Source organism: Sminthopsis crassicaudata, chromosome 5 (assembly GCF_048593235.1).
Source record: "Sminthopsis crassicaudata isolate SCR6 chromosome 5, ASM4859323v1, whole genome shotgun sequence".
NCBI classification, from domain to species: Eukaryota; Metazoa; Chordata; class Mammalia; order Dasyuromorphia; family Dasyuridae; genus Sminthopsis; species Sminthopsis crassicaudata.
Window position 1 is genome coordinate 18,873,157 of NC_133621.1, and position 19,145 is coordinate 18,892,301.

The following is a 19,145-nucleotide window of genomic DNA, read 5'->3' on the forward strand; positions in this document are numbered from 1 at the left end:
ATCTTCCTATTCTACTCTCCACAGAGCCTCTACCAAATTTTTCATCCTCCTTCAAATGTCCTGAGGTTTGTGACCATCTCCCCTCTCCCTTTCAGGTGAGAACCTTGTGTTATATTTTACTGGGAAGAAAATAAGGCCATTCACCATAGTCTCTGTATCTTTTCTCCTCCCCTGTCACTTCAGATGTTTTCTTGCCACTTTCTCCTCTTTCAGCCCTGTCTCACATGATGAAATGGCCAGCTATCTGCATTTTCTCTGGATATTTCCCATGCCCAGAAGGATCTTCCTCCTCTGTGCAAACTACTAATCTCCCTGACTTCTTTAAATTTCCACCTAAATTCCACTCTCTGCAAGAATTCTCAGCCTCTCAACTCCAGTGCCTTTCCTATTTTTCCAATGTATTTTGCTTTATATACATTTGTTTGTATTTTCCACATTAGAACATAAAGTCCAGGAGGTTAAGGACTGTCTTTTCCCCTTGTTTGTAAATTTAGGACTTGGCACAATCCCAGGTATAATTGATTAATTCTTAACAACCTTTTCTTCTCCACTTCAAATTTAAATAAAATTAAGCTGTTTTTACTAATTTGGCCCCATTTGTTTTTACTTCTAGGCAAGTTAGGTAAGATTTTTTAAATCTCAGTTTTGAAATAAGCTATAAAGCAGTATTATGAAATATTGAGTTAACGCTGGAGTTGAATAGAAAACATCCTTGATCTTTATGAATTAAAGCTTTGCCATATGCAATCAATATTTTGTAATTTTTTTTCAGAGCACTTTGGGGCATTTATTCCAAGTGTTCTACTTACTCTTGTTAATGCTTTCCTAGGAAAGCCAATGAGTTTAATAGCTCTAAATGGAGGAAATTATTCCTAGAACTTTAAAATCTATTTTAAAATATACATGTTAAAATGCCTTCCCTCTGTCTTTTCCCCTTAGACCTGATTTTAAGGCAAGTATGAAGATCTATTTTTCCCTTTCCTTTCTCTTTAGTAGGCTGCCAAGTATTGAAGTCCTGAACTTATGAAAGGGAGTGGTCAATAAGAGGTAGTTCAAAAGCTATGAGTTGTTTCTCTTCATTCATTGTATAGGTGGCCAAGTCTACAGGTATAATTTCTATCTATGTTGTCAGAAGCAAATGATGTTTTTTGCAAAACTGATTTTTTTTTCTCTCTTTTTTTTTTTTTTAAATCTCTGTTATCTAAGATTAATAATTGGCTCCTGGGTCTGTCAATTTGGGTAACTACATTCTCTTCTTCTCTGTAAAGGGTCTGGAACCAGACCAGGTTAAATCCTGGGGAATGCTGACCTCTAAGGAGAAGCCATTCTAGGCATCATTTCCCCACAATCCTTTGTTCCTTAAACACTAATCATCATTTCTTGGTTATGGTTTACTTATAGCTTAGGTTTTATACTTACATCTAAGATGTCTGCTAAGGGACAGTGGAAGGAGAAAGATACTCAGTATATAAAATGTTTCATATCTAGAACCAGTATTTTATGTTTACACATAAAAGAAGTGTTAAACATAGAAGATTCACAGTACACATTTACAGAATGGCTTAACTAGATTCAGTTAATTTAACTTAAAATTACTGTCACAATCTGTGGGAGTTTTTTTTTTTTTTTTTTTTTTTTTTTTTTTTTTTTTTTCAGACCAAGAATAACCAGGCCAGTCTCTTGGTAGTTTAGCAAAGAGATTAGAATAAAATGAGACAAAACAATACACATTTTAAAATTAAAAAAAAAGAATTAAATGAAACATTTGTTTTTCTAACAGTTAACAAAAGAATTTCTTAGCTATTTGGGGGGAAGGATAGTCCACAAAGCTATTCAATGAAGACAAAACATTGACTCATCTTGAGTTTCTCTGTTGCCCAAGATGGATGGTTGAATCAGGAAGGAGCTAGAACTCTCCTTGTGACTTTTTGGTACTTGGGCAACCAGAAAGCACCAGTAAACCCCCAGGCCTTTAGTCCCCTGAGTCACTTGAGTCCTAGATATGTTTAGTATTTTTTAAGGGAAAAAACTAGCCCAGCTAGTTGCTATTTCAAACTTCAAAAAAAATATTTTCAAAGACATTCCTCCACTGAAATGGAGATTTGAAAAGCCTTGCAGAGAGATAGCTCTGAAGGAGGAAAACCAAACCAGAAACGTAGCAAAACCAGGATACAACAAGCAATGTTGCCCATGAGAGAGTGAATGAATAATGGGGGGAGAGAGCCAGAAATCCCAGGCTCTACTGTCCCCTTTTGGAAAGAGCATGTCTCATATCTAAACTGTGTGCCCTAGGGGGGGTGGGGACTGCCAAATCTTTGTAGATCACCATGGATCCTCAGGTGTCAAGAGGTGGCCAGAAGGAGCTTCTGAAACGACCTGGTTACAGCAAAGATGACATCTGCCTTACAAGGTGTTGGTTACAAGAATCCGCCTTTAAGCAAAGAATTCCTAATCTTTTGTGTATCATGGACCACTGAGTATCTGATGAAGCCTATCGAGCCCTTTTCAGAATAACATTTTAATTGCATTAAATAAAATAAACAGGATTACAAAGAAAGCAAATTCTATTGAAATACACTTGCTGATAGAAGGTTCACAGCCCCTCCTCTCAGCCTTTCCTAAGATCGCTGTCCAATGTCCTCTGACTACTGACTAGTATATTGCTGGCATGGAGGGACCCTGTGACTTGCAGATAGTATTTCAAAATGACTGTACCAAGCTTGCCTTTTGTCACTCCATACTCATGCCCACTTGGTGCTACAGGGCCTGCTTCCCCATAGGCTAGAAGGGAACAAGCAATTATTAAGCACCTACTGTGAGCCAGGCACTGTGCTAAGTCCATTAGGACTCTCTCCAGTGATCCTCACTCTGGAATCAGTGCTGCTGTTTCTTTGCAGTTGAAGAACCTAAGACAGTTTAAATGGTTTGCCCAACTTTTCCGAGCTGTTAACTGTTGGATTTGAACTTCGACTCCTTGATTCCAGGCCCACCTCTAGATTCATATCTCGATGGATACCTTGGCCTACTGCCAGAAAATGAGGCTTTTTTTTTTTTTTTTTTTTTTTTCCTGAGTCTTCCCTGGGAAGAGCTGACAGGGGACTTATGGGATACTGTAGAGGGCTATATACTATATCAGTGCAGAGGAATTTGTGGATTGCATTAAGCAGAGGGATACACTGGGCCAGCCTCTCATTATAGACCCCTTGGGCCTGTGTTGCTGTATTTTGTGATTGGGACTAAGCACTGCTTCTTTTTGCCAGACCTGGCAGTGTCTCAGTGCTGGGGGCTGAGGGCTCTTATTAACATTCTCTTTTTCCCTCCCCCATACTAAGAAGGAAAGAAGGAAGGAAGGGATCTTTTAAGTGCCTGTTATATGCCAGATGCTGTGCTAAGTACTTTATAAAATGATTATTTCTCACAGTACTTCTGGAAGTTAGGTGTGATTACTATTCCCATTTTACAGCGAGAAAAAATTGAGTCACCCAGATCCCTGGGTACTCTTTTGGGACTTGAGTTCCCATCCCCTTTTTACCTGGCCTTCTGGTGACACAGATCATGGTATTAATGCTCAAATGATTCACCATATTAATGAAATAAGGATGCTCCTACATAAAATGTCATAAGTGACTCGAAGGGGTTTGACCAGCCAGGCCAGAGTTGGGTTTCTGGTCCTATTGGTGCTTATCATTGCCAATGAAAAACATTAATCCTACTAATTGCTCCCATTGAAGGACCCTCATTTTGAACTCCAGAGGCTTTTGCTAAGGCTTGGAATGCCCGATCCTTCTCCTGTTCTCAGAGAAAGAGACCCCAAGCGAAAGCAAACCTCAGCCAGAGATCCTCCTAGGCCAGGATATGGCTTCTCTTTAGCTGCCGTGTGCAAGCAAGTTGGGGAGGAAGGCATCTGGGACCCGAACTCCAGAGAGGCCCTCATCTTCCCTTCCATGGAAGTGAAAATGAAGGTGACCATTAGAAAAAAAGAAGTCATCTCTATTTTTCAGCTAAAGTCCACCTGACATAGCATCTTTTTGTCCCCAGAAAGATTTAGGACTCAGGCCGGATAATCAACATTAGCAGTTCAGGTGCCTCCTTGGTACCTTGAGTTCTAATAAAATCCATGTGTTAACAGTTCCCAGGGGCTTCCCAAATGTCACATAAAAAGCCCCAATATTTCCTTCAGCACAGTTTTTCCAAATAGTTCTTACTTCTTTCACACACATCTCATGTCCTAAAAAAGTCTTTCCTTTTAATATAACTTCATAAGGGGGTGTCATCACAGAGATAAATCCCCTAATAGTTGGACAAGTATCAAGTTTTATTTTTTTTCTGCTGGAAGAAAACACTTTACATTCCTCAAATATCCTTTCCTTGCTGTTTCAATTGAGTTATAAGAAATCTTCTAGAACTAGCTTGTTATAAGAAAAAGAGAGGAAACAATCAGCCAAATCAATCAACACATCAGAAGAATCAGAAATTCAGATAAATGGGGGGGGGTCTTATCAAATCAATTTTTTGAGGACCTTGTTCTCTAATTTTGAACATTCACTTTATGTGCTTGTTATTTCCCACTTACACAGAGCATAGGTTCTTTTCTTGGATCTACTTCATTCTTACCAGTTCATGTCTTGCTTCTCAGTATTCAATATTCATTGCTTATTTTCATACAATAATGCTCCATAGTTTGCCATTCTTTAGCCCATGGACATCTAGTTTGTTTGCATCTCTGCCAATGAATGGGCTAAGGTTTTCTTAGAACTTTTCTCTGATGCCATACTTTTTAGTAACAGTATTCACTTGTGATTGTTTTATGGCTCTTTCCACTTACATTTTTTTCAGCTCTTTACTTCATTTTGCATTAATGTGTATGTCTTTTTTTTTTATTATATATATATATATTTTTTATAATATTATCCCTTGTATTCATTTTTCCAAATTACCCCCCCTCCCTCTATTCCCTCCCCCCGACGACAGGCAATCCCATACATTTTACATGTGTTACAATATAGTCTAGGTACAATACATGTGTGTGAATATCATTTTCTTGTTGCACAATAAACATTAGTATCTGAAGGTACATGTAACCTGGGCAGACAGATATTAGTGCTAACAATTTACATTCACTTCCCAGTGTTTCTTCTCTGGGTGTAGCTACCTCTGTCCATCATTGATCAACTGGAAGTGAGTTGGTTTTTCTTTATGTTGAAGATTTCCACTTCCATCAGAATACATCCTCATACAGTATTGTTGTTGAAGTGTACAGTGATCTTCTGGTTCTGCTCATTTCACTCAGCATCAGTTGATTTAAGTCTCTCCAGGCCTCTCTATATTCCTCCTGCTGGTCATTTCTTATCGAGCAATAATATTCCATAACCTTCATATACCACAATTTACCCAACCATTCTCCAACTGATGGACATCCATTCATCTTCCAGTTTCTAGCTAATGTGTATGTCTTAACATGCTTCTCTATATTTATCATATTTGTCATTTGTTATAGCTTGGTCATATTATGTCAGTCTTCTACCGTGGACCTAGCCATTACTCAGTGGACCTCTTCTTTATTTCTTGTTCTTTGCTGCCACAAACTGTGGTGTGATAGACATCGTGGTGTATAGGGGGACTTTCTGTTAAATCTATAAATAGACTTATGAATTTTTTTTGATATTTCCAATTATTACATCTCTCTGGCATATTTGCTTAGTAGGGGATGTGGACATTTTGATCACTTTATTTGCATTCTTCCAAATTATTTTCCGAGGTGGTTTTATTAATTCATAGCTGTCAGCAATGCACTAGTGCGCCTATCTTCCCACAATTTTCTTGACATTGATAAACAAAAGGAAAAGAGCCAGACTGCAAGGCCAGAGATTGTTAGCCATTCTTCCCACCACATTTAAATCTCATTAGAGCATACAGTGGTCTGTAGATCTACTGTTTAGGTTTCTTACATTTCATCTTTGTTCTTTACTGTCCAAACAATTTTTGGTACCTGTCTGCTGTTAAAACTGCCAGGTTTAGGCCAGTGCACAGCTAGTGACTCTGTGTAAAAGCTTCCTTTGCCACCAGTTAGCTTCATTGATTGGACCCAGGAATTGTGGACCTCTTCAATTCACAAAATCTCCTCTGTGTCTCAGTTCATTCATCCTAGGATCAATACTCATTCATCAAAAATCAGGAAAGACTAAACACAAAAAATGGAAAACTTGCCAGAAACCCAAATACAAGTACTCTTAATTGAGTCTCCCTTCACTAGCTGTCACATAGATTAAAATTGCCCTGTTGCTGGACTTGGTTGAAAAGAAGGCAGTCTTTCCACCTGTACTGGAAATCCAGAGTTATGTGATGCCACGTGAGAGATAGAAGGGAGAGGAAGGTCTCTCTTAGGCTTGATAAGTAAGGGGAAAGGAAGAGATATATTCAGAAATGAATAAGACATAAAGGTATCAGGATATGCTGTATGCACAGGAAAACAGATTTGCTAGTCAAGGGCTCTGCATCTGAAGAATTTAGAGACTCCTGCATAAGATCACAGATGGAAAACTGGAAGGATGACTTAGAAGTTGTCTATTTCCGTCTGCTCATTTTACAGATGAAAAAACTAAGATGGGGGAATGGGGCCAATGCTATCTGTCCAGACTCAAATAGATAATGAGAAAATAAATAGCAGGATTTGGATTTGTACCCAGATCACTAACTTGAATTTGTATAAGTTTTATAGTCTTTATAGGCGTTCATATACTTCCATGCATTTTTATTTTAAAAGATCTGTGATTAAGTACAAATAATGGTATATAGAAAAATGTAATTGAAAGGATGTAGAGATATTTCTGTGGACTAAAGTAGTAAGGCTTTATAGAAGATTAGGATTTGAGCTAGGCATACAGCATTATTGTAGTTATTGATAGGTTGTTAATGTTTAATTATAAATTTTGAATTTTCAAATTTAATTTGCTTTATAATAGAGAATTTCCTGCACAGGACCATGGATCGTTGACATCAGAAATCTGTTCCAGCACTTCATTAATAACTGGTAATTTAAATTTCCAAAATTATAATACAAAAAAGGGAATTTTTTTAATCATTTTCAGGCTTGATCAAAAATAAATTCATTTAACTTGGACAAATTCATTTTTAGAATATATTAAGTAGTTGTGATTAGAAGAAGGCTTTTTCAGAGTTTAATTTTCAAGGAAACATTTTCTAGATGTTTGTTAAATTATTTGGGAAGGGGGTTTTGAGTCTTAAAATATCTTGCCATCTTTATTTTTTAATCTAACATTTGCTTTGAAAGACATGGCTTAGTTTTTATTGCTTTGACTATGAGATTTTAAAATTTTGGAAAACTACTTGGATTATAGTAAAATCATATGATCCATTGTTATTGGTGTACCATTGAAATGACTTCTGAATTATATCACTTTACTTGAATGAGTCTGTGCTATCATCAAATATTCTCCCAGATGCTACTAAAATCCAACTATACCTGCCCATCCTTTTCAACTTTTGACTTTGTAATCCTATAACATTTCATAACTGATGTCCTTGAAAAGAGCCTTCTTCCAGTTCTCTTGACATTGCAGAGAGATCAGTGGAACACATTGGTCATGACTCATTTTGTAATTGGTCTTTTTTTTCTTATTAATTTGTCTTCCTATTAATATCCTTTATGCCACTCATCTTGCCCAATTCTTGTTCAGTTTTGCAAGCTGCTCACACTTCTCATGGGCCTCTCCAATATCCTGGGAGCTCTCAAATTTAAATCTTTGCCTACATATAGTATTCCATGATTTATAATCATAGCATCCTTGAGTATTGTTTTTTTAAATGAGCCTTTGTTTCAGGGAGAAACTTGAAGTCATTCAAAGCTCCAGACAACTCTCCAAAGGCTATCCAACCTCCTCTATCTTGTGCTCAATTCTAAACCTATCTCTGGTCCATTTGCTGTGTTTGTCTCAGATACATATGCTGATAAAAGAGTATTGTGGAGATGTTGATCAAGCAACTATAGATTTATCATAGCAAAAATCAATAGCAAATTAGAAGAATAAAAATGAGATAGGAATAGTATACAATAAGCAAAATTGGGGCTGAGTGACATGCCCAGGGTCACAGCTAGGAACTGTTAAGTGTGTGAGGTTCACATTTGAACCCTGGTCCTCCTGATTTCAGGGCTAGTACTCTATACACCTCCTAGCTGCCCCTTGTTCTTGTATAGATAGGCCAAACTCTTGAGCAATTACAGATCTTATCTACGTTTCTGTGGTGTTCTAGGCCTCAGAAGCAGTTAGCACAATAATATCTCAAAAAAGACTTATCCACTGCTCTTTCTTATCAGACTCTCCACTGAACTTCCCCTCAGTAGTGAACATTTCTGGCCAACACATTTCCCTGCTTTACTCTTCTTGATATCACTGGACAGAAGTCCATTAAAAAAAAAAGTTGTAACTTCTGTCTTGCCAAGGGGTCTTGTGATTTTGACACAGACTCAGAAGATACATCGTGAGACTTTAAGGTTCCATTTTACTTTGTTGGATCGAATTCATTTTTTTAGATGGCTGGATGGTGCAAATTTATGACTTTTTTGGTGAAGGGTGTTTCCATGTAATGAGGAAACCCCTTCTACCAGCCCAGTTTAGCATTTTTCTTCAGCATTTTACTAGCTGAAAATGTTGCCCTGGGTACTGAGAGGGCAAGTAGTTTAATCAGAATTATTTAGGGGGTGCTGTTTCAAGGAGGTATATAAAGCATATCTTCTTGGCAATCTTTTTTAAATTATCAAATACCCAATAGCCCAGTTGATCCTATATTTGTTTTCTTCTTTTCCCTCTCCTTTACGTACCCACTTTTAAATTTATTATATTTAACAAGCAGTTATTTTCTCTACATTTCAATTACCACCCTATTGTGAAAAACAAAATCTATAGTGAAGCAAACACATTTTTATACGGCCACTGTCAGAATTTGCTTTATTTTGCCCTTGAGTCCCATTACCTCTTTGTCAGAAGATAAGTAACAGTTTGGAACCACAGTTGGTCATTGCATTGATTAGACTTCTTAAATCTTTCAAAATTGTTAATATTTGTTATTATAGAAATTGTTCTAATTCTGCTCACTACACTTTGTGTTGGTTCTTTCTTTGAAGCCATACTTTTCATCATTTCTTTTTATCACAGTAGTATTCCGTGAGATTCCAAATATTGTTTGCCAATTAATGGGCACCTCCTTAGTTTCCATTTCTTTGCCACTTCAAAAAGAATTGCTGTAAATGTTTTTGGATATGTAGGTTCTTCTTTCTAGCTGTTTGCTCAGATTTATTCCTCTGTGAAGAGTGCTTGTTCATTTCTTTTATCTATGCATGAGTGATTTAACTCTTCAGAGGCATATGCACATCTCTAAATTTTGTAATTTATTTAAAAAAAAAAAAAAGTTACTCATTTGTATTGATGGAAAGAGTTTCCATACCAGGAATTCCTTACCCTGGTAAAATCATAGGTCCAAACCAAGAAGAAACCTATTTTGTTCATTTTCTTTTTTATTCAACTACTGCCAAAGAGAGAACATGTTTGCTGGCTGAGGAAATTCCAGTCCCTTTTGATCTCCTTGTTGTAATGATTGAACTTTTTTAGAAGATAGTGGTAGCTTTTCTATAATCTGTTCTTTTATGTTTCCTCTTAGTTTTTCAATTGATAGTCTGTTTAAATAGGTCAGATTGGATTTTCCTCAAAATTACATTCCCATCTCATTTTTATTCTTCCAATTTGGTATTGACTTTTGCTATGATAAATCTGTAGTTTGGACACAAACATGTATTTGTTTCCTATATGTTAAAATGTAATCAGCTTAATATTTTATAGTTCTATACTGTTTTCAGTTTTATTACCTTTCTGACTTTTTTTTAATTAAAGAAAATATCCATGTTATATAAGCATGAAGTTTTTTTGTAGTGTCTACTTTTACCTCTCTTACTTTAGAACAGTTATAGCACACGATTAATTAACTATATTGATTAATATAGCACACAATTAATTAATGGATTTCTCCAAAAGAATTTTTGTGTAAAAGGAATTTTTTGTTGAATTTGGATATTGTAATATATTTTAAATTATTGATCCCTCAAGTTTTAAACAGTGAGTTTCTTGATTTGTTTGAATAACATTCTTTGTGCCTATAAGTAATTGGGTCTCTGTACCATTGAAGCTTTTACAGTCAAACATTTCATCTTTCCAGTAAATGAGAGCAAGCATGATTCTCCAGTTCTGAATAATTCTTTGGGAAGGATCACTAATGAGGAGGAAAAACCAGAAGAGTTAAATGAGCATAAAAAGGGGCTGGACATGGAGGAAAAGGTATTTGGGGAAAGTTTGGCCTTTCTTCTCTCTAGTTAGGTATAATGCTATGTAAGGAATCTTCTGCATAGATATTACCTCTGTTGACAGGGTTCTGTTTTATTGAGGTATAAAGCTTCACTTTGATGTAAAGCATCACTTTGACACATGAGGCTAGAGCTTTGCCCACAATCTAGGGAAGATTTTGTTGTACTTATACCATGGCAGCTTCAAAAACATGGCTTTGGGAAGACTCGAGTTCAGATCCACCTTTGGACACTGATCTGTGTGACCTTAAACAAGTCACGTTTTGTTTGTCCCAGTTTTCTCAAAGGTAAAATGAAGCTAATCTGGGGGGGTGGGGAGAGATCCAATTAAACAGTAATAGTAAAGTGCTCAGCACAGAGCCTGATGGCAGATCCTATTTTTCTGAATACGAGGTAATTAAGATGTCTTTATGCTATTGTGGCACTGTTTCCTTAAAAAAAAAAAAAAAAAAAAAAAAAAAAAAAAGAGGTTGTAAGTTTATGATGTCATGCACATATATCAAAACTGTTTTGAACCTTACAAACAATTCTTAGTGAAATTTTCTTTAGCTTAAAGTCACTGGCTTTTGACTCAGGTTACATACGCTTTCCATGCATTTTCTTTTTTGATTCTCACAAGTTTCTAAAGATAGCTACCATTATTATTTCAATTTTTTACATAAGGAAACTGAGGTTTAAAGAAGTTAAGAGTCACATTGCTAGTAAATGTCTGAATTGGGGGTTGAACTGGGATCTTCCTGATGCCAAGTCTCACACTTTGGGATATTGTACCATGCTGTACCATGTGTTCAAGGGTGTCTGAATCTGTAGCTGGGCGATATTCTTTGTTTCCTCATTCCATTACCTCTAACTATGACTGGATATTTAACAAAGCTAAGGTCCTTTTAAAAATACTTTCTGCATCCTTGATTCTTTGCTTCTTAGAGACTGTATGGCTTAGAAGTGCTGATTTTTTATGCTGCCTCCATAGAGTAAAATCTGTATTTGACAAAGAAATTGGAACTAAAGAATTTGATATATTTAAGCCAATAGTACCCAGGGTGGTCCGAACTGCCATTGTTTCTCTTGCTGTGTCTAGATGGTTTTTATTAGGAGGGAAGTAAAAAATGACTTTGCTAGAGCTTTCCTTTTTTATTCTTTTATGTCTTGTGGATGGAAAGTGACATCTAAGAGCTATAGTCTCATTCTATTAGGCATATTATATTAGACAGAGTCTTAGGTACCTGGTTTAATCAATCAGTCAAAATGTCTAAATTGTTGACAGTTATTTGAATCAAAATAATCTTACAAATTAAATAATTGTCATAGTATTTTGTTGGGTTTTTTTCCCCCAACTTAAATGTTTTCCATGCTACCTAAGAAATAAGTATTTCTAAGAAATTATAAATTTCACAAGTTTTTGAAGAATGAAAAGTAACAATCTGACTTAGCATTTTGTTTTAAATGTTAGAAATCAAACAACCTGGTTTATCAGAACTTAATAAATTTTGGCATATGTGATCTAGGTTTAAAGTGAAGTTGAGAAATGTATTGCTTCATCTGTGATTATTTACACAATTAGCTGAAGGAAAGGGATAATGTAAAGATGTAGTGAATCTAACTTTTCAGAACTACATATAAATTTGTTTCTTAACTTTGACCAAATTAATTAATTAATAATTGCTTTGAATTAATTTACTGTTAAACATAGTCTTTAGAAATGACATTGGTCATTTAGATATGACATATAGAAATGACATAACAGTGCTTTTCAGCTAAATGTGTTCAACTTTGTTCTCTTCACAGTGTAAATTTTCAGGTAACGTGACAATAAAAGAAGAAAAAGAAAACATTTTTGAACTTGAAAAAAGGTTTGTCAGATTATTTTAAAAGCATCGTAATTTTACATAATATTTTAAAAGGTATTAATACAATTTGTAAGTTAAATAGTGGGCCAAATATGGGACATGAATTGTTTAATGTGTCAGAAAATGAGTGTAATTTTCCACTGTGGTAATTGTTGCTATTTACCAAAAGAGAATTAGAAGGGTTCTTGAGGCCGAGTCAGAAAAGATTGCCATAGAAAGAGGGACTGGGAGAGATGCTAGCTAACATACACTGCAGGGGAAAATGTATGGTTTTCTGAAAGTCATAGAAGCAAGATAAGGATAAAATTGGATGACTTTCTCTGTTGGGCCAGTGTGTTTCCCCAACAGATCTCAAAGAACATGTTTAGAAGAAATAATACAGTTTGAAGCTAATATAAACTTTCCATTTTTTTAGCTCAGTTCACTTATTTTATGAAAAATAAATGCAAAACAGCTAAAAATGAAAGAGACTATTTATTGAATGAAGCTAGGCAAGACTTCAACTGGTACACAATAGTTAAAACTATATAAATTACAGTGTAGGATTATAAAATTTGAACACAAGATGGTATATTAGAGGTCAGTCTGGCCTAACCCTTCCCCCTTTTTTATAGGTGAGAAAAAAGAGGCCCAGAAATGAATGACTTGGCCAAGGTCACATGGTTAATGTGCCATTTCTTTTGCCTACAAATGCAGTATTTTGTCCCCCATACCATGTTTCTCATGACTTATCCAATTGGAAAATCTTAAAAAGGAGAAAAATGACAATATTTTGGGAAAACTGAGCTTAAACCAAAAGTTGTCTTATTTCTTCTATAAAATGTTAAGTCAAGGGGCAGCTAGGTGGCACAGTGGATATAGAGCACCAGCCCTGAAGTCAGGAGGACTTTTTTTAAGGAGTTCAGATCTGGTCTCAGACACTTAACACTTCTTAGCTGTGTGACCCCTGGCAAGTCACTTAACCCCAATTGCCTCAGCAACAACAACAACAAATGTAAGTCAACATGGCTCACTTTTTAATTCTTCCCTAAGAATTATTCATCCTTTTTAAAAAGTCATTTATTTTAGTTAATATTACCATAATTTTATAGTATTGTTTTTATTTGGTAACAGTGAAACAGTTTGCTTCTTATCAGATAATTACTTCAATATTTTAATAGTCTGCAATTTTTCATTTTGTGTGGTTACCCCCTCAAACTCATGAAGTGGTCTTTAGATGCATGCTATGGTGCTCCTGACTGAGTTAGTCCTTGCAACAACCCATTTTGTGACCTTGCCCTTATTTCAAACCTGTGTCACTCAGCAGGACCAGCCAGAGCTTCAGATCTCCTGACACATTGAGAATCTAGAGTTACTTTTGACCATGGTGGGGCATGAGGATAGGTTAAGGTTAAGAAAGGTGGTTAAGTAAGTGTAGAAAATACTCTTTTTAAAGTTCTGAAGACATTTTGCAAAGTGTAGGATATTACAAGTAATCTGATATTTCACTGATTTAACAAGTTTTTGGTTGCAATTTTTCTTTTAATACAGCAAGGATTCTAAATATGCGGAGATTCTTGTGGGTGAACGTCAGTTAACATCCCTGTGTCCTACAACCCCATGTCTGCCAATACCTTCTTTGAATCTCAAAGCTCATCAGGATGGCACGATCCTGAAACCCTGGATGAATGGTATTATTTTATGAACAACAAAAAAAATTTCTATTGTCTTTGTGGCTTGATGCAAAAAAAGTCTATGCTCACAGCTTAGCAAATTACTTCTTTAAGATGCATTTTAAAATCTGAAAGCCTCCATATGGTGACTTGGTACTATTGAAATAGTGAAATCTTGATTAAGTGTAGCAGGATAAAGTCACAAGAATGCACAGGAAGGCAAGTAAAGACCAGACTTGTCTGTATAGTCTATTTTAAAAATAAGTGTGATGTTCTGTTTCTCTAGATTGTCATCGTTCTCTGGGAGCAAGATTTCTTGGGGAGCTTCTGGAGGCAACCTTCCTTTCAGTTCAGTTCAATAATCCCAAAATGCAGCCAGGAGTTAGTCCTTTACTGTCTCTTCCCAAATCTTATCTCCAGATTCTTTATTTTCTCCTTCAAGTCTTGTCTCCTTCACTTGGGGCTAGGCTAGCTTTCTTAGAGGCCTTTCTCTCTCTTTGGTTCCCGAGAGCTCTTATCTGAGTGTCTCCAGCCAGCATGAACATCAAAGTTGGAATGAAATCTTGACTCCTCCTCCCAGAGTGTGGGCTTTTATATGCTCTCTAAAGGTGTGAGTTTAATGTGTGGACCAATGAGCAGAACTCCTTTAAAGGTGTGAACTAAGTGCATAAGTACCTTGTAAGAATCCTAACATCTCCCCTTTTCTTTTGATTTAGAACATAGGATGGTCATGACCTTGAAACAGATATACATAAACCCATCAATATGGGAGGTATTACACATAATTATATAAATTACATAAGCACATAGTAACATAATATATGAGGAACATATCCATAAGTCCTAGAAATAGTCCAAAAAGAATCCATTGTTCATTAGTTCATGTGCCAGCAATCTAATAATTCCTGCAAGTTTTGAAGTCTTGCAATAGTCTCATCTTGTGTTAGGGAATCCCAATGATTCCTGATGGTTTTCAAGGCCTGCAGTAGTCTTTATCATCAGCCATGCTCTTTCAGTGTCAGATGTTTCTTTAGATCTTCTCCTTTGTTTTGAGGTTTTTCTCCTTTTCTCTTCTCCTTTGTTTCCAGATTTTTCTCTTTTTCTGTCTCTCTCCAGGTGCTTGTTGCCACCCATCTGTTTCCTTTTCTGTCTGTAAAAATACAAGCAAACCCTCTCTCCCAGGCAGTTAACCTATCTAATTTCCTTCTGTTTACCACTTTCTAAATCTCTTATCATCTGGCAATTACATTGGAGTTGTTTGCACTGGACACTGCCCTGTTGGTTTAAAAAACCTGTATTCTCCCTAATTGCAATCCATTTCTGCTATCTGATTGCTTTTTGACTGAGTGATCAGATAATCCCCTTCTACCATGTGATTGCTTTTCTGCCAGTTGATCAAATCAGAATCCTGACCTTTTAAAGGTTCCCTGGGTGTAACCTCAGCTGCCATCATGCCCCACCTATCTTTTGATTGATATCTTGCCTCTCATTTCTCTTGGTCAATCTATATTCTGAGGTCCAGTGGAAGCCCTTGTGGCATTTTGGACATGGAGTTTTAGGTCTTCTCTCAGCCTGTCTTCTCACTCTATCTCCATATCTACACTGAGCTCTAATATGTCCAACTTTTCCACATTGAAAGCATCAATGAGTTTCTCTAGAAGTCCCTTGCCAAGAGGGACCCTGTCTTTCCATGTTCAGCATGGTTTGAGTATAATAAGCATTTGTGCCCACTGTAGCATGATGTCTTATGATCTCTAAAGTTTGGAGCATCTTTGTGTAGTCCCCATATAATTCTTTTGCAAACCTCATTAGCATTTCCATAGCCAAATGTCTGGTCATTATTTCTGTAGCTGCATTCTCTCCAATAGTTCTTGTGACAGCAGTTTGCAAACGTCCCACAAAATCTGCAAAAGGTTCATTGGGACCTCGCTCTATTTTTGTGAAAGCTTCCCGTCCATCTTTCCATCTGGAGAGGGAACCCCAAGCTTTTACTGCAGCCTTAGAAATTTGCTCATACACTGTTATGGGATAATAAATCTGTTCTGAATTCTCTCCATACTGACGTTCACCTGCTAGTTGCTTAAAAGTGAATTGTGTGTTAACTCCTGTTTCCCTATTGCATCTGACTTAAATCCTACATAATTCATGATACTCTGAAAGCCACAACAAGTTTTGTCCAGGTTCTAAACATGTCCTTGCTGTGGATTTCCAATCATTCGGGGTTAGGATTTCATAAGACAAATTATCTAGTAACATTTTAACATAAGATGATGTGGCCCCATAAAGAGTGCAACCTTTTTTCAAATCCTTAATTTTATCCAAATCAAAAGGAGTGTATCTTCTCCTTTTTTAACCTGAAGAGTCAACCTCTTCAATCACAGGGTATGCATCATAAAATCACTTACATCCTGTCCCTCTTTCTTAGCTTTAACCAATGCTTTTTCTAATCTTGTCATAGGCTGCTTCACAGGAGATTCTGTTTGTGTCACTGCCTCTCCCCCTCCTACTTCTCCTTCCACCCATGAAGGGTTAATTGAGGGAGGTAAGTCGGGGGATATGGAATGACCTAATTTCTCCTGCTGTGAATTCTTATCTGATTCTGCATCCTTTTCACCTAATTTAGTTGGATCCTCCCCCTCCTATTCTTTCTTCCTTTTCTTTAGTCTAACACTTTTTAAAGCCACTTGAATTAAATTGTACGTATGAAGTTTATCTTTGGAAATTGAGTTTGGATTGGAATTGTAGTGTTCATTAGTTGCTCTCCTACTAATTCCCACTCATCTTCCAGAGAAAAACAAGGACATACGATCTGCACAGTTTTTAAAAGTTCAGTGATGTCCAAAATTATAATCAATCCTTGGTTTTTCATAACCTTGACAATGCTCTCTAAACATTTTCCTTGAACAGAAACAGAAGGCTGTTTTCTAAAAATTTGCCCCATTTCGCCAGATGCGGCCCGCTGAGGACGTTTATTCGGCCTTCTGGGTTATGGCAAATGGGCTGAGTGGCAGAGAGAGAGTGTGAGCTTTTGTTACTATAGTCCGGCCCTCCAACAGTCTGAGGGACAGTGAACTGGCCTCCTATTTAAAAAGTTTGAGGACCACTGCTCTAGATTGTGATCATTCTCCTTCTGTTTTCTCCTTTAAGTCTTGTCTCCTTCACTTGGGGCTAGACTTAGCTTTCTTAGAGGTCTCTCTCTCTTTGGTTCCCGAGAGCTCTTGTCTGAGTGTCTCCAGCCAGCATGAACTTCAAAGTTGGAATGAAATCTTGACTCCTCCTCCCAGATTGTGGGCTTTTATATGCTCTCCAAAGGTGTGAGTCTCATGTGTGGACCAATGAGCGAACTCCTTTAAAGGTGTAAACTCCTTTAAAGGTGTGAACTAAGTGCATAAGTACCCTATAAGAATCTTAACAATAAAGTTGCACAATTTAATTGAAAGGGGGCTATACTAAGTCAAAAGCCTCCAATTCAGACCCTGTCCCCGATTCTTACCAAGCCCATGACCATGGGCAGTCACTGAAGCTCTTTAAACCTCCATTTTATTATTTGTGTTGGTGCTAATGACATTTGCATAAACTGCTTTACAAATCTGATCAAAAGATTAAATGAAAGCATTAACTGCTTCACAAAGCTTCAAGTATTCTACAACTGTGAGCTGGTTGGTATTTTCATCTGGCTTCTTAAATTTCATAATGTTTCAAATAAAGCACACTAACTTAACTCAGGAAGCACCTAGAGCCTGCCTTACTCTTTTCATTCAACCCAATTGTTTCACACTTCTTTCTTTTGAACTCCATAGATTTTATTTGTTATCTTTGGGGGAGAAAAGAGATAATTGTTGGATGAAAAGACCTTTTCAATATTAATGGTTTTTATATCATTGTTTTTTTTCTGCTTAATTCCTTGAAATTGCTAAAATTTTCTGCTGTTCGTTACAGATGCTTATTATGTATGTATACATATATATCAATGTATGTATGCATATTTATATATGTATGCACACAAATATTTATTGCTTGCAAGTTTTGCCACCACCTACCTCACTTGCCTGTTTTCTCTCTCTCTCACACTCACACTCACACACACACACACACACCCCCTCATTCATTCTCAGGTCAGTTTCTTGACAATTCTGAAGGAAAGCGCAGTAGTCAACTTTTAATACATTCCTGCAGGAAGCAAGTGTGAAGCTCAAAATGAACACACATGCATTTTACAGAAACAAGAGTCCCTCCTTCATCTCCCATTGGCTGGCATGATGAAGTTAACATACTTTCGCAATCCTCCTGCAGCATACACTCCTTAATGTATTTTCCCTCCCGCTACATACATTGTATGACCATTAAAATGAGCCTTAGCTGCTCCTGGGGAGGAGAAGTTAATGTTTATGAAGCAATTAAGCATGGGGACTACAGCCAAGCTATGACTTTGTCCTACTTTTTTAGCTACCCAACCAATTCTATCCAATTTTACCCAGTTTCAGCTGGTTTCAGGAGCTCCCCTCCTCTGAACTATTTCCATTTTCAGACATCCGGATTTTCTCACTATGGAAATATAACTGTCATTTCTCATTCATGGACAAGTGGCATCCTCCTGTGACCTTAGCTCTTCACTTCCCTTTAGGCGAGTTTAACATTTATTATCCCAATGCTGTATTAACAAATTCATTATGGATGCCTAAAAAGAGTCTTTATCTTACTAGGTCAATAACACTTTGACTTTCTAGAAAATTTGTACTGTAATGGAATAGATTTAAGTATCCCTGGCTCCTACATATATATATATATATATATATATATATATATATATATATATATATATAAATAGAGAGAGAGAGAGAGAGACTCTCTAAAGTTCCAAATCTTCAGCATATGTAAAAGAAGTTTTGTGAATCTGAAAGAAAAATGATATTAATTAGATTTATGTCTCTTTTTTTCCCAGATTTCAGATTTTCAGGAAAATATCCTCTCCTTATGTTACAGAATCCTGAAAATTGTGAGATATTTAAAAGGGAAAAAAATGCAGGGGTAAGTATCTCAACATGCATAGAAGTACACATACTTAATTGCTTCATATTCTCAGGTGGAGGGAATTCAAGTTGGTTATGAAAAGTTGCTTCTTAGAAATACTGAAAGTAAATTTCCTTCATTTTCACTAATTTTCTGATGATTCTATATCAAATTGTGTCATTCATTTCCTTCCAGTTTTGTGGAGTTTTTTCAATTAAGCAATTATCTAAAATACATGGTAAATAATATGTAACAATCTTAATT

The 19,145-nt window shown here is 36.4% G+C and overlaps 1 protein-coding gene across 1 annotated transcript in view; it reads left to right on the forward strand.

Moving 5' to 3' along the window:
* The window catches only part of TOPAZ1 (testis and ovary specific TOPAZ 1), a 68,857-nt gene that overhangs the window by 14,137 nt on the left and 35,575 nt on the right, over positions 1-19,145 (forward strand). The window contains exons 3-8 of the mRNA XM_074267099.1: positions 6,963-7,030; positions 10,228-10,346; positions 12,158-12,222; positions 13,750-13,889; positions 16,330-16,413; positions 18,814-18,899. Coding sequence (XP_074123200.1) covers positions 6,963-7,030; positions 10,228-10,346; positions 12,158-12,222; positions 13,750-13,889; positions 16,330-16,413; positions 18,814-18,899 — 562 coding nt within the window. The remainder of the gene's footprint in view (positions 1-6,962; positions 7,031-10,227; positions 10,347-12,157; positions 12,223-13,749; positions 13,890-16,329; positions 16,414-18,813; positions 18,900-19,145) is intronic.